At 43.4% G+C, this 21,878-nt stretch overlaps 1 protein-coding gene across 1 annotated transcript in view; it reads right to left on the minus strand.

Annotated features, from left to right (window-relative positions):
- LOC310964782 (sodium channel protein type 2 subunit alpha-like) overlaps positions 1 to 21,878 on the minus strand; it is a gene marked incomplete at its 3' end in the record, with an annotated part of 45,278 nt that overhangs the window by 9,216 nt on the left and 14,184 nt on the right. Inside the window, exons 7-20 of the mRNA XM_083938041.1 lie at positions 19,589 to 19,882; positions 18,629 to 18,692; positions 16,197 to 16,338; positions 15,792 to 15,998; positions 12,312 to 12,593; positions 10,218 to 10,559; positions 8,720 to 8,852; positions 8,312 to 8,550; positions 8,050 to 8,223; positions 6,616 to 6,972; positions 5,671 to 6,189; positions 1,786 to 1,921; positions 1,239 to 1,393; positions 876 to 1,049 (exon numbers count right to left, since the gene is read on the minus strand). Coding sequence (XP_083794167.1) covers positions 876 to 1,049; positions 1,239 to 1,393; positions 1,786 to 1,921; positions 5,671 to 6,189; positions 6,616 to 6,972; positions 8,050 to 8,223; positions 8,312 to 8,550; positions 8,720 to 8,852; positions 10,218 to 10,559; positions 12,312 to 12,593; positions 15,792 to 15,998; positions 16,197 to 16,338; positions 18,629 to 18,692; positions 19,589 to 19,882 — 3,218 coding nt within the window. The remainder of the gene's footprint in view (positions 1 to 875; positions 1,050 to 1,238; positions 1,394 to 1,785; positions 1,922 to 5,670; positions 6,190 to 6,615; positions 6,973 to 8,049; positions 8,224 to 8,311; positions 8,551 to 8,719; positions 8,853 to 10,217; positions 10,560 to 12,311; positions 12,594 to 15,791; positions 15,999 to 16,196; positions 16,339 to 18,628; positions 18,693 to 19,588; positions 19,883 to 21,878) is intronic.

A 21,878-nucleotide genomic window follows, 5' to 3' on the forward strand; every position in this document is an offset into this window, starting at 1 on the left:
TTCTTGTATTGGTCTTTTATAAAAATGAAATTCCAATAAAGATATTGTTGAAAAAAAGAAGATAGCACTCATGTCTGTACACTACTAATGAAGGAAAGTAACTTAGCATAGTAAAAGGTATAAAAACATGGGGAAACAGCTAGCAGAGTCCCGTCCAAAGCTTAAAACGACACCACCAACACCTCTGAAGCTCACTAATCCTTTTTGGAAGAAAACAGGTTTTTGGTCTTCATAGATCATTTCCTTGTAAATTTTCCTATGAAGCTGCAGTCAGCCAGTCTGGATGTTCGAGGGCACTTAGCCAGATTTTGAAAGTTTACCACTCTCACGCCCCTTCCCCTCCCCCACTACCACCAAGCTCCATCTTGTGCTCGTCAGTGCGTGTGCAATTGCTAAGGTCATTTAGCGTATGTGTAGCTCGGCGTACATAACCTGTCATACTCCTTTGATGACACTTGTCTCTTTGGAATATAATTATTATTACACAGAATAGGGCTTAGCTAATTGCATCCTAGCACCATCTCCATAATTAGCACAGATATATAGTGTTGTTATAAATCTTCTAATTTAACTCGCAGCAAGAAAGTGTTTCCTCAAAATATCAAACTATTTCTTAAAGTCTTAATTAATTAATTACATTTTATGTTTTAAGTTTGTTATGGACAACGTGCAACATCCTAAACAAGTAGATACAACACAATACAGTGCACAATAAAATACAAACACTCTATAGGTAGACACAAAAGGGTCTCAAAAGGTATAACGTTCTACACAAAAACACACACAGAAAAGTACACAATATAAAATGCACTTAAATGAGAACCGACTTGTGTTGACTTAATGGCAGATTGAAAGCTTTATTTGAATATACATACGTCTACAATGAGGAAGTCGAGCCAGCACCAGGCATTGGTGAAATACTTGACGAAGCCGTATGCCACCCACTTCAACAGCATTTCCAGGATGAATATGTAAGTGAAGACCTTGTCCGCGAACTCCAGCACTGTTTTGATGGTCCGCCGCTGCTCGATGTAAATGTCCTCAAATGCCTGCACACAATGGAATAGATAGTAAAGATTGTTGTTGGAAACATGAGGTGTGAATTAGGTTTTCTTGCTGCGATGTGATGGTGCTAACTGCTTTTCCGCTCAATGTTTTTAATCGCAAAAGATGTCAGAAAAATCATTTTGAGTCACAAAGGGAGGAAAATGTTCACACGCACAAAAACACCCACTCACCAGTGCTCCACTGCTGAGCAAGATCATGAATATGATGAAGGATTCAAACCAGTTGTGCTCCACTATGATAAAGCAGGTTTTCCTGAGTGTCCACCAGCTCTTAAAATAGTTGTCCTCCTCGTTAATCTGGCAGCACTGGAACCTGCTCACACAACCTGGCGGCATGGGGAAGAAATGTGGGGAGAGAGGCGTAAGAAATAACCACAGGAATGAGTATGGAGTTGATTAAAGGTGCATGATTAAACCAAAATAAACCTCATCTTCTTCCCTCAGATAGGGATAGGGACTTGCAGTTTCAGAATTGCACTGGAGTTGTGTCAGAATAAATGTCATGTTACATTGCAAACCCAGACAAATCCCGCAGACTGCTTTTCTTTCTGTCCTACTGAGCATTTGTATCCGCTGTCACTCAGCAGCAAGTATAAACACACTGGTGCGAATGCGATGTACTCTGCGTCTTGAAATGTGCTATGGAAAGTATTTCAACTCCCACCTTTCTCGCTCTGTCCCACTTTCCCCCTACCCCTCATCCTCACATCCCTCTCACCCTCTGTGAAGCAGGCTTCTGGTTCCAGTGACTCCTCTGGCTCCAGCTCTACTGAATCCACCCCATCTCCTGGTGGGGGGATATCGACTGTGCTCCCCTCTGATGAGCTCAGAGGCCGGGGCTCTGTGTCGAGCTTCTGTATGGACGAGGAAGGAGATGAGAGTACAAAGTCACAAAGCGGTGCCAAGGAGGTTACGTGGTTACAGGAGCCGACCTTCTGAGCTGGTTATCATTGTGATTCTCCGTTCACATGTACTCCAGTGCCACAACTATTTACCTTGGTGTGGAGACTAGGTACTGTAGCTCAGAGTTGGGCTCTTTAAAGTCATAAAATCATCATCACATGCAGCATCGATCAAATGTACCTACAGGCTTTGATATTAGTTTTATCTGATAGCTCAAATCGGATTATGTGGCAACACATAGCATGGGGAGGTTGGCATTACGGGAATGCACTGTGGGTACGTTTGATGTGACCTCAGTTCGAGGAAGAGTGCATGCAGTATTCCAGTGCATTATCAATCCAAGCCTGAAATAGTACCAAGCAGAACGTGTGCTGATGTATTTTCATGTCCACTGAAAAATGACCCCTTATCAATTTGTCTAGAATTCATCCCATTTCTTCTATGAATAATAATTTCCCCACCCTCAACGCTAGAATCCACCCGCAGAGGGACTGCTGAACATTTTCCTGAGTGACATGAAAACACGTTATTTCCATTCCTTCAAAAGCAGTGTACAAGCTTCTTCTGTTTGTGTTGAAGTAGACGGATAACCACATTAGCTTACCAGCAAAAACCAGTACTGTGCACTGTTTATAAGACAGCATGTGGTCTGGCGCTTTTTAAAACGTGTTGGATTAGCACCCATGCGTACCCAGAAAACATACAGGACTAAGTGTGGTAGTCAACGATTTTCCTCCTTCTTCTCAGCAAATATGCAACACATGTAAGTGTTACTGCTGTTGTAAAGTTCATTTTTAATCTCTTCCTTGCTAACTCTGAATTTTTTGAGCCCTGGCAACACTCCCCTAAAAATCCTGAAATGCAGGGATATTTATCTGTGCATGAATGTACATTACAACATCATCTGTATATAGTGAAACTTTTTGGTGTTGTGAGGCTTCCTGTCTGTTTTTCTTTGGGCAAACATGGTGTTATGTGGCCTCATGTCTGATCTCTCTGGCATGTGAAGTACTGGAACATGTCATCCTAGACAGTGCAGCAGCTCTGATTGCCGTGGGACCCAGCTAATACGGCATGGGAATGATGGAAGCATGCTGCTCACAAGTGCATCGTTTTCTGGAGGGGTGTTTCTCTTTCTCTTCTTCATCAAGAGATCCATTTTATCTCTTCTGGGCATTTTTCATGAGGCATTTAGACTGGACGCGATGGCTGCGATTAAATTGCAAGGAACACCAGTATTGCGTCGCATGATCATATTTGCATCATCGCTTCAATTGTGTCATCTGTGAGTTTGGAGTGTTGATGCAAACCCGCCTATATAACAACAATTTCTCCCACCATTTTCTCTGAGGCAGCTAGCTAGCAGCCTTGACCTTGCCTCGGAACAGTCGAATTGCTCGTTGGTGGTTGCTCATTGGTGGGTTGCGCTTTGACAAAACAACTCCTGAGGTGGTCTCCAAGACTGCAGCTAAACCCTATTATACGGTTGTGTTGTGCTATAAATTCAAAGTTATGCTAGTGCCAACTAGGGAGAATCTCAACACTGATTGGCTGTCACGATACAGCATCACGCAGATTCACCTGAAAAGTTCAATATTTTTAACTTGCGTGATGAGGCGTTGGATGCAACATCGCATGTATCGCGTTGTATCGCGTCAGATTCACGTCACTTAAAATTGCGTGTAATCACGTCTGTATATGGACTTTGTACGTAATCCATTGGGTCCAGTCTGAAGGCAGCTTTATTCTTAACCTGACATGCTTTTTTTTTGGTAGATTTTGTTGGGGAGTTTTACTATATTTGTACCAGTTGGGGGACGAGATAGATGCAGTGGAACGAAAGTTGATAACACAGGCATGGAAGCACAAAGAACAGGGCTGAGTAAGTCACAATAATGTGAACATGTACCATCTCTGGTAGGGTTCACTGTAATTTGGGATGGAGTTTCTTCAATTTTATATTTGTGGAGGATAAGAACTTTGTCATCAACTACCACGTGTTATCGTTTTTGCCACCCTGCAAAAATCAGCGTTGATTCATTTGCGTTTCAAAATGATCTTATTGTAAATAATTCTCTAAAGAATCTTTCATCATTCCACTATTATTTGAGGGTGACAGAAAACAAGGATGTACAAGTATTTCATGAGTGTATGCACGGGCTATGAACCAGACAAATTAATTTTGTCAAACTACAGCAAAATTAATTCCTCCATTCCATCCCTGAGCTCATTCTCTTCCTCCTCTCTTCCTTTATTCTCAAGCTAACGAGTGCTGGATGCCAATCAAGTCCCAAAACCAAGTCAAAACCAAGCAATGAAATAAAAGCAAAGATCATGTTGGATGGGTTTGTCTATCAATCGGAAAATAAGGTGGTGTTGGTCATTCCTAATGGTTTGTATCTGCAATACAGCCTGATGCTTGGAGATAAATTATGAAGGGGATGGGGGTAGGGGTAGGGGGTTAAAGGGGAAAAGATTACAGCATTGAGTGTGCTGCTGTATTGGGATGGAGGGGAGGGGGGGTGTAAAGCAAAGAGGGTGGGGTGGGGGACGGAGGGCAGACCAGGCAAAGAACGAAAAACGGGCAATCCATTGAAGGTATGAGAAAAATATGTTGTTTGTCTGTAAATGGCATAGGCAGTCCTCATGGTTATGGTACAATAAAGTGGTCTTACAATTCTCCTCTCACTGAAAACCTTGAGAGCGTCTGTGACACAGCTGCAATAACAAACGGGGGGGTTAAAGAAAGTAAGTCAAACACACCAAAAGCCAGCATACAACCTCAAGTCTGCTTTCACTGGTCAGCCACAGGAACACGTTAGCCGCCACACAAAGCATACACCAGTGGGTTCTTATACGGACGCTTTACACTCATCTCACGCAACAACCTCACACCAAATGTTCACTGTGTAACTCGAAATGCATAAATAAATATTTCCAATCTCGGATTTGATCAGACTTTAAGACACAGTGGTTAAGAAATGTTGAAATATTTTTTTTAATTGGTGCTTCATTATCACTTTATAAAGCCATGGTTACAGGGTGTTAAGGGTGGCATGAGAGACAACTGCCTGGTCCATATATGGAAACATCGGGTGCCATGGCTAGAAATAGTCTCCTGGGTTGTTTTAAATCGCAGGGAGTTGGCACCACACATCACCAGGGTGCACAGTCCCAATACTCTGTCAGCCTGGCAACACTTGACAGCAATCCTGGCATTTGCTCTGTCGATTTAGGCAATGAATAACAAAATAAGCAAGAAATCCTATTGCTGATCATGTATTTAGTTTTGTTCAAATTGTAGTTTACCACATGCACACATTCTCATGTTCCTTCACCTAGAGCGTGAAGCAATATATTAAGCAGTCTCTCTAGCGTTGTGTAGAATAGTGAACTGTATTTGCTGGCAAGTCAACTACAGAAATATCTAGAGAGTGAACCTGCTACATCGGTCAAAAGCGAGTTTGAGTCATTTATTGGTCACAGCTTTTTGGCAACAGAAGTAAAAACTTAGCATGATTCATGTACAAGTGACTCAGCAGGTAAACTTGCTTAACTTTTGGAACATTTTCTGTAAAAGGCCATCTCATTGCAGATCTTGAAATTCATACATATCAAGAGATTTGACTCAGGAGATTGTGTGACTGAGGGATTTACTACAAACAGACGTGAGCTTCCGATCAAAAGTATTTTATCTTACCTCTTTGCTGCCCTCCACATCTGACGAGTCGCTGCTGAAATCTTCTGTGTTTAAGTTCTCAAAGTCCGACTCGCCCACAGCGATGGGCACTGTGACTGTCAAGCAGGGGTTGTGAATAAATGACATGTAGTCACATTCCTCCACTGGGTACTTCCCTGTAGTGTCCCCACCAACCCCCACCCCGACTAGCAGCCCTCCTCCTGGCCGTCCATTGCCCTCCATCACGTACACCCCACTGGGGTCTTTGGTGATCTCCACTGAAGTGTGGTTGGAGATGCAGTTGCCCTTGCCATTGCTGTGCATTTCATCCAGTGATTTGCTCTCCTCGGCCAGACCGGAGCCCTTACCGCCCCCGCTAAAGCAGAGGCTCTGGAGCACTGTGGATTTGACAAACGCGATGCCTCGCTGGATCCGGCCCACAGCTATCTGCAGGTTGTTCATCTCACTGTCCTCGTCAGTTGCTGCCAGGTTGTCAGCACTGAATGAGCTCAGGAGGAGAGCCAAGAACAGGTTTAAAACCTGGGGAAAAGCAGACATCAGGCAGGGAAAGTGAATTCCACTTTGTTAAGGAATATTTCATTTCCCTAGACAGTTTGTGTAGTTAATGGTCAGTCCCTCTTTGTTATAGTGGAGAGCTATAATTACAGGACTTTCTTTAGATTACTGCTGTGGTCAGTTATCTGCCCTAAACTCTCTGAGAAACACGCCAAGGCCATTGTTTCTCTTAGCGTCTGCAATCTCACTCTCTGGCAGGTTGCAGACACAGCTGTAGAGTTAGATGATGGCGCTCACCATCACAACAAATTCCTCCCTAACACAATTGACCTTTTTACTTGCACCAATACAACAAAATATTCAAAAGCATCAAATGTATAGCAAACTGCTGCTATAATCTTGTTTTTTATCCGGATTATATGAAGGAAATAAAGAGGAAGAACCCCATACCACCAGGTTTCCAATGACCATGACCATCATGAAGACTATCAGGCACATGCTCTGTCCAGCAACCTCCATGCAGTCCCACATGGTCTCGATCCACTCTCCGCACAGCACCCGGAATACGATGAGGAAGGAGTGGAAGAAGTCGTGCATGTGCCAGCGGGGCAGCTGACAGTCATCGGAAATCTTACACACGCACTCCTTGTAGCTCTTCCCAAACAGCTGCATGCCCACCACGGCGAAGATGAAGACGATGATGGCCAGCACCAGAGTCAAGTTCCCCAGAGCGCCCACTGAGTTCCCGATGATCTTGATCAGCATGTTCAAAGTGGGCCACGATTTGGCCAGTTTGAAGACCCTCAGCTGTTTTAAAAAAAGAAAATTGAAGGCCCCGTGTGATTTTTCTAGATCGTTTATAGATAATTAACACTCAAGAGAGGATATATGTTTTGGATTCGGATGTAAAGAGGGATACAATTCTAAAAAATACACATTTCCTAAAAGGTCAAAGTATTGCTTGAAAGTGATAATCCGTAAGAATTGAGATAGCTTGTTTCTAGTGACCTCTTTGGCAGTAAGATGTAACTGCAGGTGAACCTGTTTTTCAGAGGCCTACATTCACATTCACTATGTGTGATGACTTTTTTTTCATATTTTTGCTCTTTTGTAAACGTTATTATAACATTCACCTCTCTACTTCCAGTCCATCCCTCTTAAAATCCACACACACGTTCCTATTACACTTTTGCTCCTACTACAAGCCTGACTCAGAAGTTGGAAGTTCCACATTTCCGATTATAAGTGAACGCAGAGTATCCAGCCGTGACAAGTTCCACCGGCAGACCAACCGCTGTCGGTAACGTCATACATACGTCAACATGGCGGCATATTTGCATTTAGGGAGGGAATGTTGCCACAGACACGCAGATTGGCATACTCAGCAAAAAAAGCAAACACAAGCGCTTTCATTAGTGGGTCATATGATCAATCACCATTGTTTTAACTCGCTCTCTGAAAGATAGTAGCTTAAAAGACAGTTCACTAGATGGAAATCTTACGGATTATAGCTTTAAAAGCAGCAAAGTTGGAGGATATTGTAAACTTGTCTCTTCCATCACATATTTATTGTATTAATTCTATGTGAGTATGTGTTTAATCTCAATGTGTCAAAGCAACAGTCATCAGGTGGACAAAAAAAACAAAACAAAAGAACCCCCGCTGTTCCCCGAAGGCCACAACAACTCTCAGTGGGCCCTTTCATGTTCTGCACAAAAGCTCTCATTACATCATTACCTCATTAATATCATGCATGTTACTGAGGGAGCCAATGTGTCCTGAACCTAGAAGTGCAGGTACATCTTAACTTTTCTCATCTAAGGGGCCAATTAAATCCTGTAACACAGCTTTTGTAACACGATATCACTGCGCCGGTGCTCTTACCAGTCTGAAGGAGCGGAGCACAGACAGGCCTTCTACCTTAGACAAGCCGAGCTCCATCAGACTCAGACTAACAATGATGCCATCGAAGATGTTCCAACCCTCCTGGAAGTAGTAGTAGGGATCCAGAGCGATGATCTTAAAGCACATCTCTGCTGTGAAGATGCCCGTGAACACCTAATAGGGTTAAAAAAAAAAATCAAATATTACACCTGAATCTGCATCATATATTATACAGTTAGAAAGCATGTCATGCGATACTTGCCAGGTTTCCAACTGAGAGTACGTTATTGAATTCTGTAGTCATGGGGTAATGCTCCATGGCCATGAAAAGGGTGTTGAGGACGATGCAAATTGTGATGGCCAGATCCACAAACGGGTCCATGACCACGGTGCTGACGACGTCCTTGATTTTCAGCCACGTGGGGCAGCAATCCCAGATCAGAGAGGTGTTGGCGAATCTATACCAGCACGGGGGGCATTTCTGTCTGGACTCTTCAAGCTCTGAAAAATGACAAACGACAACAGTTTATTATAATTGAATGCAATTACATGTATTTGTATAAGAGTGATCCTTTCTGCTGTTCTTCTAGTTTTCTCAAAAAACTTTTTTTTTTAGCCAGCATGAAGACAATATGAGGAGAAAGCCAAAAATATATGGCCAGATCCTGACCTTCCATGGTGTTGGTGAGGATGCTGGCCACACTCATGGCCCTCTGCCTGCCCCCTGGTTCATCCAAATAATCCATGGAGGGCTGGAGGAAACCGGACCGGCGTTTCTTGAGCTCTGTATCTGTAGTTGTCCCCTGGAAAAACATTGATAATAATAAAAAAAACAGATTCAGGCAAAGATATTTGAGCAATTTTAAGTAGAAAAGATATGTATAGAAAACAAGTCAAACAGGAGTTGAGCTTAATGGAACAAGGGAAAATCTATATGCTCCTGGTTTTGTCTTATAACTTGTTTTGACTCGTTTGCCTGATTAGACATGCTGTCTCATTTATAAAACTGTGCGTAGAATCCTTTCCCAAAACATTGTGTTTGCACATGAATGTGCTGCGCAAGTTATAAAACGGTTCGGTGCACATCTGCACCCAATCTTTCCTTTACAAATACAGATAAATCACCACCTATGATGAATTGTGCGCGGATGATCTCTGCCCAGTGTCATTCCACTTTTCCTCCCACTATCCACCTTAAATGACATATGCTAAATAGCTCATGAATATGGACGCTATCTTAATGAGGACGTTAGATTGACTGACGTGAGGAAAATGACACAGGAGAAGGCGGAAAAAGCAAGGTGCTCTGAGAAGGAAAGTTGCTTTATGGAGGCTGAGCACAAAAGGTGTTGTTTGGAAGCCTCAGTAGAGGCATTTCAAATAAATATAAACAAAGCGAGCAGGACGTTGCAAAATGTAATCGATCTGTGAATCCCATCAACCCGACCGTTATTATTTGTGAGAAAGTTTAGCTCGTATTTATATGATATTAAATATCGGAGGGCTATTTAAAAACAGGAATTATATGGCAGGCTTTAATGTGTTTATGGAATATATTTGAAGTAAGAAAAGAAATAAAGGACGATCAAAAGGACACACCTGCCGATGTATGCAGTTCTAAAATTTGATTAAACACGTTATTAAAAACATGATAAGTAATTCAAACTGCATCTTAACTGCATGCCAACAATGTAGGCCTTTATTAGTACAGCCTATCCACAGTGTGACAGCAGTGTAAAAGGCGTTTGTACGTTTGCCACCGCACATTTTTCCGCACGTTTCTGCCTGTCTTCGCAAGGTTTTTGTACGCAGCAGGCTTTATAAATGAGGCCCTGGTCTGACGTCTGAGTGGGCACGCACAAACTGCATTTGAGTGACATCTGTCTGACCCTCTGATTAGTTTGGTTGCATCTTTTAGGCTGTGGGACGTTAAACCTTTATCATTATCATTAATTCTTGAAGCTCCACCCAACTTCAACCTGCACAGAGGTCTAATGAATCAGAATAAGTGGAAAGAGCTTTGGCTGTGCGTGACCTTTAAATGAGCACATATATTATTAATTTATCAAGAACATGAGAACAAAGGGATGAGAATAAAAGGAACTAAGGGGTGTAAGATTGAAGTCGCTCAATGGGAAAATAAAGCGTGAAACAAACAGTCACGTCACCTCAGGTAGAAGAAGACCTACAGGGGAGGTTGTCACAGACGTTCCTCCGACCAGTGACACCACGCCGTTGCAGTCTACAGCGCAGTGCATCTTGCCGTTGGCGGGCAGCACGATCCGCGGCGCCCCGAGGCTTGTCTGGCTGACGGCGCTGCAGCGGCGCTCGAGGCGGCGCGGCAGGAACAGGGAGCCCCGGCGGCTGTCGCTCTCCTCGAAGGTGCTGTGCTCGTCGTCTGCGAAGTCGTTCTCTGAGCCCATGTCACGCGCCCGGCCGCGGAAGCTGAACAGGCTGGCGCGGCTGTTCCTCCGGGGTGAGAAGAGGGATCCCCGGATACTGAGGAGAGACTGATAGAGAGCGAGAGAGGGATAGAGAGAAAGATAAAGGGAAATGGAGTTAGAGGATGCTGTGGAAGACTTGGAGGAAAGAGGAGAGAAACCAAAATGACGGGTCCTGGGAGGTCCTGTGAAATGAAGGTATGTAGACGGATGAGGCAGGAAGGAATCAGGTTGTAACAACCGGGAAAACATTGACAAAATATAGGTCAATGTAGCTTAAGTTGTATTTTGATTTGGGCTTTTTTAAAAGGAATAGTTTCGCTTATTTGCCTTCCTTGCCTGGAGACGGATGAAAAGATTGATATCACACAAGCCGCAGCCTCCTTATTTTAGCATAAAAACTAGGAGCAAGGGGGGTCAGCTATTCTGTCTGGGTCTTAGGGCAACAAACTCTACTTTGAGTCCGGCTGGCTGATTCCCCCTGATCCCAGTCTTTATACCAACTAAGCTCCAACTTCATAGCAAAAACTGCATTTCAGAGGCTGTGGCTGGTTCAGATTTCAAACTGTTCTAAAGCTGGAGCGACCTCACTGTATAAAATGAGCTGCTATAAAGTGACCTCTAGGATGATTGCAGCCATATGAAAATTTACAACCACCAACTAGAGGCGTAGGGCGATTCAGAGGATGGATGGCTCTCCTAGGTATATTAACAATACGGGGGTTACTGAGTAGTTTACACAACAGAAGTGCTTTTTTACAGAAATCTTCAAATGTCAAAAGTTTCGGACACTAACACTATGAATTTTTCTATTGTGTTCCTCTAGGTCTTGGTGTCTTAGGGCGCACTCACACTGTCGTTCTGTACCGGGCCAAAACCGTTTTTTCAGCTAAAGCCTACTACCTTTAAGCAGTGTGAGTGCACCCGCTCCGCGCATAACAGCCGACAGCGGTCCGTCCACGGCCCGCTTGAAAGAGGTGGGCTTTAGCGGAGCCGTTTGCACATGTACGAGCACGAGCGTGCGCACGTGTACGAGCACGAGCACGAGGCCTACGGCGGTAGCGTTATGTCCGCCTGTTCGGACATAGTAAATAGAAGGACGGACCATGCGCGGAAATTTAACAACAACAACAATGGCGGTGAAAGGTTCACGTTGATGTGATGCGGAGGTGGAGTGTTTACTGCAGATTTGGTCGATGAAAAGATTCAAAAACAGTCGACAAGACGCACAAAAACTCCGAGGTCTGTGGAAAGATTTGGAAACAAAGCCACACACACGCGATCAATGCGTATGGACAGCAAGAAGTATTGGCCGAGGCCCTGGCAGTGTGAGTACAAACGGGGCTGGGGCGGGGGGACAAGTACCCTAAAGCCCGGGTCGCGGTGGTGGGGGACAGTGTGAGTGCGCCCTTAAAGTGATATTTTGGAGGGATCTTTGACAATAATGAATACTGGAAAGCTGTTTAATGAAGCGTATCAACCCAAAAAATTGCTGCAAATATCAAGGAGACATAGGTGGGCATGAGAATATTCTCATCATGTTCTACGCCCTTATGTACTTTCACAATATATTGTAGTTAATAAAGTAATTGATTAATTCATCTTTTATTTCTGATTTATGACTAGAACAACTTGAAAGTGCTGAGTCACATCTCAAATTCCACTTTCAGATGATATATACAACTTCTATGGGTATCTACTGTTGGCCTTATAACTGCAGGGGGCAGGGGGGTACGATGTTGAGCAGGTGATTGCATGATGTGGCATATTTGACATGTTGTGTATCATTTATCAGGTAACACTCTCTCCCGAAATATTTACCTGGTTGGGTGAGGAGCATCTCTTCTCATAGGAAAGCCTGTTGGCATCAATGGAGAAGCGGAAGCTGGTTCTCTTGATGCTGTCCTCAGACTCGGACTTGCGGAACTTGTCGCGGACCCCCCTCTCCTCCTCCTCCTCCCTCTGCTTCCTCTTCTTGCGCCTGTTGCGTCGCTCCTTGGCGCTCTTTGAGCTGAGCTTAGACGTCCCCGAGGAGGACTCGGAGGTGGGGCACCCTCTCCCGCTGTACTCTCCGTTCTCCGTGGCTGCTGCTGCCGCGGCAACCTGCCGGCCAATGGGAACACAAACACAGTTGTCATGGCGACCCAGTGTCTGTCTCAAAGGCTCTCGTGGACTGGAGCGGAGGAGAGCCTGGCAGCTGAGAGCAGCAGCAGCAACATGAAGAACCAAATAAGCCTCAGACACCTTCTAAAAATGGACGCCTGGATGTGTTTAATGCGTAGAAAACGTTTCCAAATTCCTGCATTTATAACACCCATCGAGAAAACAAAAAAACTGTGTGGATGCCGGGTTAAGTAATAGCCGTTTTGTTTTATCAACAAGTAGGAAATTCTACTCTTAGAAGCCAAGCAACAATGATCAAATCACTGTTAGCACAAACAACACCAGAGGCGGAGGACTTCAGAAATGTGCCATGTTACCTTATCCATATATCCCGTAGTTAGGCACTCAAATAATACAGTATACCACTAGTGCTTCCGATTTTATCTTTGTTCTAATGGAGAGAGATTCCTCTGTGTGCCACAAAATGTACAGCACCATAAGGACAGGCTAGGGATTTAGTAGTGTCTGTCATGGTAACGACTGCATCTCAACAACAACATTGTGAACGCACTCAAGCCTCATTAGACGGTCCTTAAACGGTCTTGGAATTGTCTAAATTGGATATGCTTGGAAAGCGGAGTCTCTTGTAGATTCCACGAGTCCGGTTTCATTCATTTGTGATGTTGTTAGTCCTCAAAGTAGCCATTTTATTGTAGTGAGAGCATTTTTGAAGCTTGAGCTCACTGTATAAAGCGAGTTGCAGTGACCTCTAGGTTAATCACAGCCTCATGAAACCTTATAACCGCAAACTAGAGACCTAGGGCGTTCAGAGGATAGATGGCTTTCCTAGGTGTATTTACAATAAGGGGGGGGTTCCTAAACAGTTTCCAGTACAGGAGTGCTCGCCATCAAATCACCAAATCCCAGTATGGATTTTTCCACGGTGTTCCTCAAGGTCTGGGTGTCTTAATGTGGTATTTTAGAAGGATTTTGACCATTTTTATCCATTAACGAGTTGTAAAAAAAATGGTTAAATTCAATACCAAATCCATGAAAGAAATGGTGTCAACCCAAAAATTGCTGCAACAATTTGTGAGCATGAGGATGGCCTTCATATATTTAAATCTTAATGTACTAAACCAACTACAACACCTTGACACAGTGCGGAGCTTGAAGAGGATTTATACCACTTCCATGTGGTAACTAATGTTGACCCGCCCTCGACACTCTTAAAAAGGGCTTACACTGTGAGTATTTTAGCATTTACTAGATATCTACAAGGCATTTTTAGATGACAGAAGACATGATTGATTTTTACCGCAAGTATTTTCAAGTACTGGTTACTTAAGTGGTATTTGAGAGGATGGAGGATTTGTCCTTTGTTCGTGGCGGTTGTGACAATAATTTCTTATAGGTGTGCCTTCGGCTGTATTTAGAGTAAGTGCTCTGTACTTATAGAGTACAAACAGGAGCACAGTGTAACCTTCATAATCACGCCCATCCCCTTGTTACCCTGTACTTATAGGAGGGAGAGAGAGAGAGAGAGAGAGAGAGAGAGAGAGAGAGAGGGGTAAATCCCTGGAGGGTGGATGCAGCTTGCCTGCCGAAGGTAAACTACACTTTAGATATCTAGTCTATACTAAAATACCATTAGTATAAGTCATTTCTCATAGCTGATAATAATCACGATTGTTATTCCCTTGTACCTACTTTGAAGTACCAGTAGGAACCGGCAAGTACTTCTATGAACTGATTCAAACGACAATATTCCACAGTAAGTGCTGGGTAATTACACCATTAGTCACAGGCTGTATTATAAAGTGTTACCCAGCTGTTTACTTTTAGCTAATTGTTTCAATTGCTCATCCAATGCGTTCAGCCGCGCGTTACTTATGCAGCCCGGACAGAAATAGACTGTCTGGCTTTGTCGTCACACAATAACTGGATGATTCAATATTCATTATCCAGCGTTCCACTCTCGCTCTATGTTCAGCTGGTCATTTCTCGAGCCCTGAGGGAGCAGCAGAGCGGTGTCACTCATCCAGGATCAGCGGATCCCTGGGTCGCCCAGGTCCACATTGGTTTTGGCAGCTGGCACAAGACTTTAAACCCAAGAAACAACAGTCTTCCCACTTTCATACTACTCCCCGCCAGAGTTCCTAAATCCTCCCTGTTACTCAAGCATTTTAAAACGTGAATTTCTCATTGGGGCTTTTTTCATGATGACTTATTAGGGCCAAGTATGAAAAAAAAAAAAATATATAAATATGTATATTTATTACGGACCGTAAAGTTGCAGATTCATGAGAATCGCAGTAGTAAATCTATGAGAAAGAAGTCACAGATTCATGAGATTCAAAGTTGAAAAAATTGTGTTTTCATTTATACTCTATTTTTCTCATAAATCTGACTTTTTTTCTCGTAGATTTGCTAGTTTTTAATTTGGTAAATATGCGACTTTTTTCTTGTAGATTTGCTAGTTTTTAATCTCCTAAATCTGCAATTTTTTTCTTGTAGATTTGCTAGTTTTTAATCTCGTAAATCTGTGACTTTTTTCTCGTAGAATTGCTTATTTTAATCTTGTTAATCTGTGACTTTTTTCTCGTAGATTTGCTAGTTTTTAATCTCCTTAATCTGCAATTTCTTTCTTGTAGAATTGCTCCTTTTAATCTCGTCAATCTGTGACTTTTTTCTCATAGATTTGTTACTTTTTAGTCTCGTAAATCTGGGACTTTTTTCTTGTAGATTGGCTACTTTCTCATCTCTTATCTCATCTTCAGCCTCTTATCCGGGGTCGGGTCGCGGGGGCAGCAGCTTTAGCAGGGGACCCCAAACTTCCCTTTCCTGGGCCACATTAACCAGCTCTAACTGGGGGATCCTGAGGCGTTCCCAGGCCAGTGTGGAGATCTAATCTCTCCACCTGGTCCTGGGTCTTCCCTGAGGCCTCCTCCCAGCTGGACTTGCCTGGAACACCTCCCTAGGGAGGCGCCCATTTGCAACTTTTTTCCTTGAAATATTACCCCGACCCCCCAGGTTTGTAATTTTCTTTTTCTTCATACTTGGCCCTAATACTCCGTTGTAGTTTTTCCACTAACAAATAATTGCAAAATAAAATGTTTGATAAAATGACTCAGATAAAACACAAAGAGAGATCTCCATTCTAAGTTGAATTTGAACAGAAAAGGATGAATGTCCTGCCTGTGCCTCCTCCTGCTGTCTCTTCAGCTGCTCCAGCATGGCCTGGAACTCCTCCTCCTTCTGCTGAGCCTCCTCGATGGTCGCCTGGTTCTGCTCTTCATAAGCCATGGCCACCACGGCCAAGATCAGGTTGACCAGGTAAAAGGAGCCCAGGAAGATCACCAGCACGAAGAAGATCATGTAGGGTTTTCCTGCTGCGCGCAAAGTCTGATGGACAACAGACAGAATGTCTTAAAAAAACGTTCTATGCATGAGAGTAAAAGGACGACATAGATGGATTTGTTGTTGTCTGAAGTAACACAATATTCTTTATAGTGTTCAGTTGGAGATAGAAAGATAATACCATATATATACCCATGGGACGGGTCAATTCTACTTTAATGATCAGAAATGAGTTCTACCAACCTGTTGATAGAGGTTTTCCCAGTAGTCCTGGGTCATGAGTCGGAACAGGGAGAGGAACGCCCAGCTGAAGGAGTCGAAGCTGGTGTAGTCGTAGTCTGGATTACGACCAGCTTTGATACATGAAAAGCCCTCTGGACAAAGCCTGTCAGGACACACAGGTGTTATAAACAACGCATGCATTAGAGGTGCCATGCTCAGTATTTTAAACCCCCAACATAGCCTCCTCGCACTCCTGCCATCAGGCAAACGCTAAAGGAGTATGAAGTCCCAGACTACAAGGTTGGCAAACAGGCCATTCACAGGGAATGCACACTGCACTTTCCCAGCAGCCTAACAATGAAGTTTGGATCCATTACTTGGAATATTTTGTGTTATTCTATTTGTAGAGCTGGAATATTTATTCATCAAGTCACACGACTGTCTTTTATTCTTTCATTTAACCGTGCATTGGAGGATGACCAGATAAGAATTTCCTTGTGCGGTGTAACATCTGATTTACTGTACGGTGTACGGTGTACGACGATAAATGAATCTGGAATCTCGAACATAGAAATATTCCTAGAATTACCATAAAAAATTTTATTCTTTACTGCCAAATGTACCTCTGTTTTTTGAGGTTTTTTTGCATGACTAACATATAATGGCAATACATTTTTCTTGTAGATTAGCTAGTTTTTAATCTCCTAAATCTGCAATTTTTTTCTCGTAGAATTGCTCCTTTTTATCTCGTAAATCTGTGACTTTTTTCTCATAGATTTGTTACTTTTTAATCTCCTAAATCTGTGACTTTTTCCTCATAGATTTGTTACTTTTTAATCTCCTAAATCTGTGACTTTTTTCTCATAGATTTGTTACTTTTTAATCTCCTAAATCTGTGATTTTTTTCTCGTAAAATGCTCTTTTTAATCTCGTAAATCTGCAACTTTTTTCTCGTAGATTTGCTACTTTTTCATCTCTCATCTCATCTCATTTTCAACCTCTTATCCAGGGTCGGGTCGTGGGGGCGGCAGCTCTAGCAGGGGACCCCAAACTTCCCTTTCCCAGGCCACATTAACCAGCTCTAACTGGGGGATCCCAAGGTGTTCCCAGGCCTAGGCGTTCCCTTATTCTTAATCTTATTCTTTACTGCCAAATGTACCTCTGTTTTTTGAGGTTTTTTTTGCATGACTAACAGATAATGGCAGATTATTCTCACTTTTTTAAAAGTATAATTCAGCAAAGTTTTGACGGTTTGCATGAAAGTTTAATCGATACATTAAAAAAAAGAATATATAGCATTAAAATAAGACTTACGTGCAATACTAAAGTTAGAAGTTGAATTTATAGTTGATGTTGAATGTTCAAATACAGCACTTGTGGTTCCTCTTGACCCAAGGCTCCAGTATATATGAACATTTAACATTATGTGACACACACATCTATTATGAAAATTCCTGTTGAATGAGACTTGACTCCTGGGACAAAACTGGAGACAAACACTGGAATAATTGATCGAATAAATAAATACTGGGACTTCCTACTTGTTAAAGAAGCTGTTAATTTTGCCTTGACTAGATATGAACCTTCCTTGAACAGTGGTTTAATAGTTTCTAAGGAACAGAAGTCGTTTCCATAATATTTGGACATTTATTTTGACAAATCTTGGAACTGGAGTGACTCTAAATGGATTACATGTCAACTTAAAGCAATGCTTACCTTTCTAACATTTCTCACAGCGCTTTCCTCCAAAGTCCCACCCTCTTCCCCCTGCCTGACCTCTGACACTCGCCACGTGCGGTGAGAGAGAAATGCTGCGCTCCAGTGCCACGAGAAGTCCGAAGTCTCGGACCTCCAACTAGGCAAAGTGCACTGGAATGCCTGTCAAAGTGGAACCTCCTACAACAGAATTCGAGGGAGATCGACCTACCCTGAATTCGCTGGTAGGAGGTTCCACTTTGACAGGCATTTCAGTGCACGTTTCCTAGTTGGAGGTCCGAAACTTCGGGCTTCCCATGGCACTGGATGAGCAGCGCAAGTGAAACGGAGCAACAGATGACAGGCAGGAAGCTCTTTATTCGGGCCGAATAAAATGATTGGTCAGACAATTCTCATATATCAGAAATATATGAGAATTTAATATTTTTGAGTTTCATCACCTGGTGGATTTCTTTTACATTTTAGTGTGCCATCCGCTTATTAGGAGCATTTTACGATTACAAAAGAAAAGTGTAAAATTGCGAGAAAGGTAAGAACTGCTTTAAATCGTCAACAATAACAAAGGAAGGAGTTTCAACATTTGCCATAACACTTTGAATTGAAATGCAGCCATAGTTAACCAGCAGTTTAGATTCTAATAACGTCTCAACACAGTGGCGAGTGTCGACACTAATTGTGTATGCTCAGCTTTGTGATGCATCTAATTGGCCATATAAATAAAACATGTCAAGCCTTACCCAGCGCCACTGCCATTCCCACAGAGCAGAGCATCCCTACGGCCAGGGAGGTAATAATAATTACCTAGAGGAGAGAGGAGACAGAGGGACGGTCAGCCAGAGCAACATCACAGGAGTGAAGAATACAAGGAAACAGAAAAGATCGATGGGGGAGCGGGAACACCCTGCACCCACATGCACCCTGTGGGGTTCTCTTCATTTTTTGTGTGTGGAGTACATTGGCTCGGAGACAGAGAGGAAGGTGGTGATTTGTCTGTTTTCACACCAAACTGCATTAGTCATCCTTTTCGTGTGTGTGAGTGCACATAAGCACGTGTGACTTTTGAAGCAGTCACGTCCACTCCGTCCTCATCTACCGAATATATCACAAAATCACAATCGCATCAGACTTTTTTTTTAAGGGGCAAACGTCACTGCCGCAATACAGACGTCAGGCTTTACTGTATAACGTCTATGCAATTTTAATCAGCTCTGTCTGTCTCTTCTCATTCTCCTCGATGCTCTGGCATCAGCTTGTCACGTAGCTGGTGCACGTCTCCTCGATAGCCTGCTGGCGGTCAGTGACTCACCCTCCTCTAGCACTTTAGGCGGCTCATGCCACACAGATGGGCTATGGGAGAATGATGAAGGGTAGTGGGGGGAGGGGGTTGAAAGTAGAGGGTTTTATTGTCGTGGCGATTATCCGCCACATTTGTTGTATTCTCCCAGCAGCCCTTGTTAGAGAGCGCGGCCCCTGCTCCCAGCCATTTACTGTCACTTCTTATCATGGCAGCAGGCCAGTGTGCCTGACCTCCACCACGAACCGCTTCCACCACCACCCTGACCCACCTCTGCATATGAAGTAGCCAGTATCTGACTTGGGCCGTCTGTGGCGGAAACTAGCTTGACCCCAGTTAACGCCTATACGCGCCTGGCAGACATGTAACAGCGCTTTCACGCGGCGGCCTCACTCTGGCTTACTCTCATCGCTGATGTACTCCGTCCAGTTGAAGGAGTTCTCCGTGGCGTTCTGCGCTAACATGGTGTTGATTTCTGACAGGGTGTTGTTGAAAAGCACTGAGTCGCCGGCCGTGATGTTGCTGCTGTTGGTGGCGTTGCTTAGGAGTGGCACGCGCACGCACTTCTGCCTCAGGTTGCCCATGAAGAGCTGCAGGCCGATGAGGGCGAAGACGCTGAGGCAGAACACCGTGAGGATCATGACGTCCGATAGCTTTTTTACCGACTGGATCAGTGCGCCGACGATGGTCTTCAAGCCTAAATGGGAGAGGGGGGTAAGGGGGCGGGAGGGGGACATTGCACAATGATTACTGACTGCTAATTACAGCCTCAAGCTTGTATAGAGAAGAAGCTGCTAATAAGAGCTCACAGTAGCAAGCAGCCAGGGGGATCTGCAGTAGAGGTTCCTGTATGAACTGTTTGCTGTCATACAGGAGCCAGGCTGACACAGATCACTGCTCATCATGGATAAACCAATAAAGAAGGATGTGTTTCTCATGGCCATTGTAGAGCTCTGCAGGGATGACGTACTTTAGTAGGCCCGACCTGGATGTTAGCATCGCCCGGGTTTCCCTCGTTATGAAGTCCATTGGATCTCTGATTATTGCAAGTTTTGCGGCGGACAAAAGATAGTTACACGTTTGGTTCCTTCACAAAATTGAACACAACTGTTAACTAAAGTAAAAAGCTTAAGTAAATCTACTGCCCACTAGCTTCTGACTGATTTCACGGCGTGACGATGTTTGTAGTCTCATTTAACCACTTAGCTACCGCCCTTTCAAAGATGCGTACAAGCTTCAAATATCACATGCTGTACTAGCTTGTGTTAACCACAGACCTTATTTAAGGCGTCTTATAAAACCCTATACAAAAAACACGAGGGAACCGTAAGTGCAAAAATGCAAATTCACTTCCGGGTTCGAGGACTCATTCCTGCAGCACTCTACAGTGGTATGGTATTGGGCTCTGGGGAACTGATTATGTGTCATTGTATTCTACACTGTATATCTGTGATGTTGTTTTTTTTAATGCGGTCGCAAAGACCAGCGCACAGTAATGCGCACTAGGTCGATAAAGCAGATCTGAGGGCACATGTTTTTTTTCCATATAGACACAGCGTTATGCAAAACAAAGGTTGAGTGAAATGGTAAATATATTGGAGTGTAATTGTGGTGATGAGTCACATTAGTGGTCTCATACATAAAAGGCTCTGGTGCATAATTCTCATGAAACCACAACTATCAATCTTCATGCTGTGGTTTTAGTGCTGATTAAAGATACAGTGTGTTAATTAGTGCAGTTTTAAAAAAGGGGGGCTACTTGGCTAGCTGTCTCCAGTCCCTAAAGCATGGGTGTCAAACTGATCCAGTAAAGGGCCGTGACACCCATGCTCCAAAGTAAGCTAAGCTAATCACCCGCTGGCTCTAGAGTTTTATCAATAATCTCATGTAACTCTCGACGATAAAGCCAGTTGGCCTATTTCCCAAAAGGTCAAACCTGACCTGGTCTGCGGATGTCTAGTCTCAACATTTAAGACCCATTTTTCACCAAAACTCCCACCTTTGCTGCATGTGCAATGTGTTTTGCGTATAAATAGCTTATTGTATAAATACCGTATTTATAAGTGAAAAGCACAATGCATTTCCGGTTCAGGAAAATACCACCATGTGCTTGCGCCACTTGTACTAGCCTTTGCCCTGCGTGCCACATAAATAGAGCTCAACATGTTTAAAGTGGCTACCAATGTAATGGTGACAGCTAGAATATGTCATGTACGTTGTGGAATTGGATGATCTTCTTCATACAAGGGAGCAAACACATGACCTTGATGTTAGTATGTGACGTGAACAGTGTTAATGTTTAAAATGCCATCACCAGCTTATCACCATATCACAATTTCTCCAAAAACACACGCAACATTGAACAGGACATGCACAGGAAAAACAAGGAAAGGAGGAATCCTACACACACAAGTGCTTGCCACCAGAAAATCGGCTTTTGCAATGTCTCATGCAGAAAGGTACAAAGAAAATAAATAGTACACAAAATCTACTCGTAAGTCTCCCAAGGCAAGAATAGATTTCAACCAAAAAGAATTCTGCCTTAAAGGATGTATCTAAAAGCTAAGAATTCTGTCAATCTGTGCAGATTGGAGCCAGATTCCAGCTTTTACTGGCCTTGGGACGAAGGCAGCATGAGGGACGGCGAAAGGTGTCATCAGGCTTAGCTACAGTGAGATGAGCTGAGAAGGGGG

The sequence above is a fragment of the Echiichthys vipera genome (assembly GCF_963691815.1).
Source record: "Echiichthys vipera genome assembly, chromosome: 23".
Lineage (NCBI taxonomy): Eukaryota > Metazoa > Chordata > Actinopteri > Perciformes > Trachinidae > Echiichthys > Echiichthys vipera.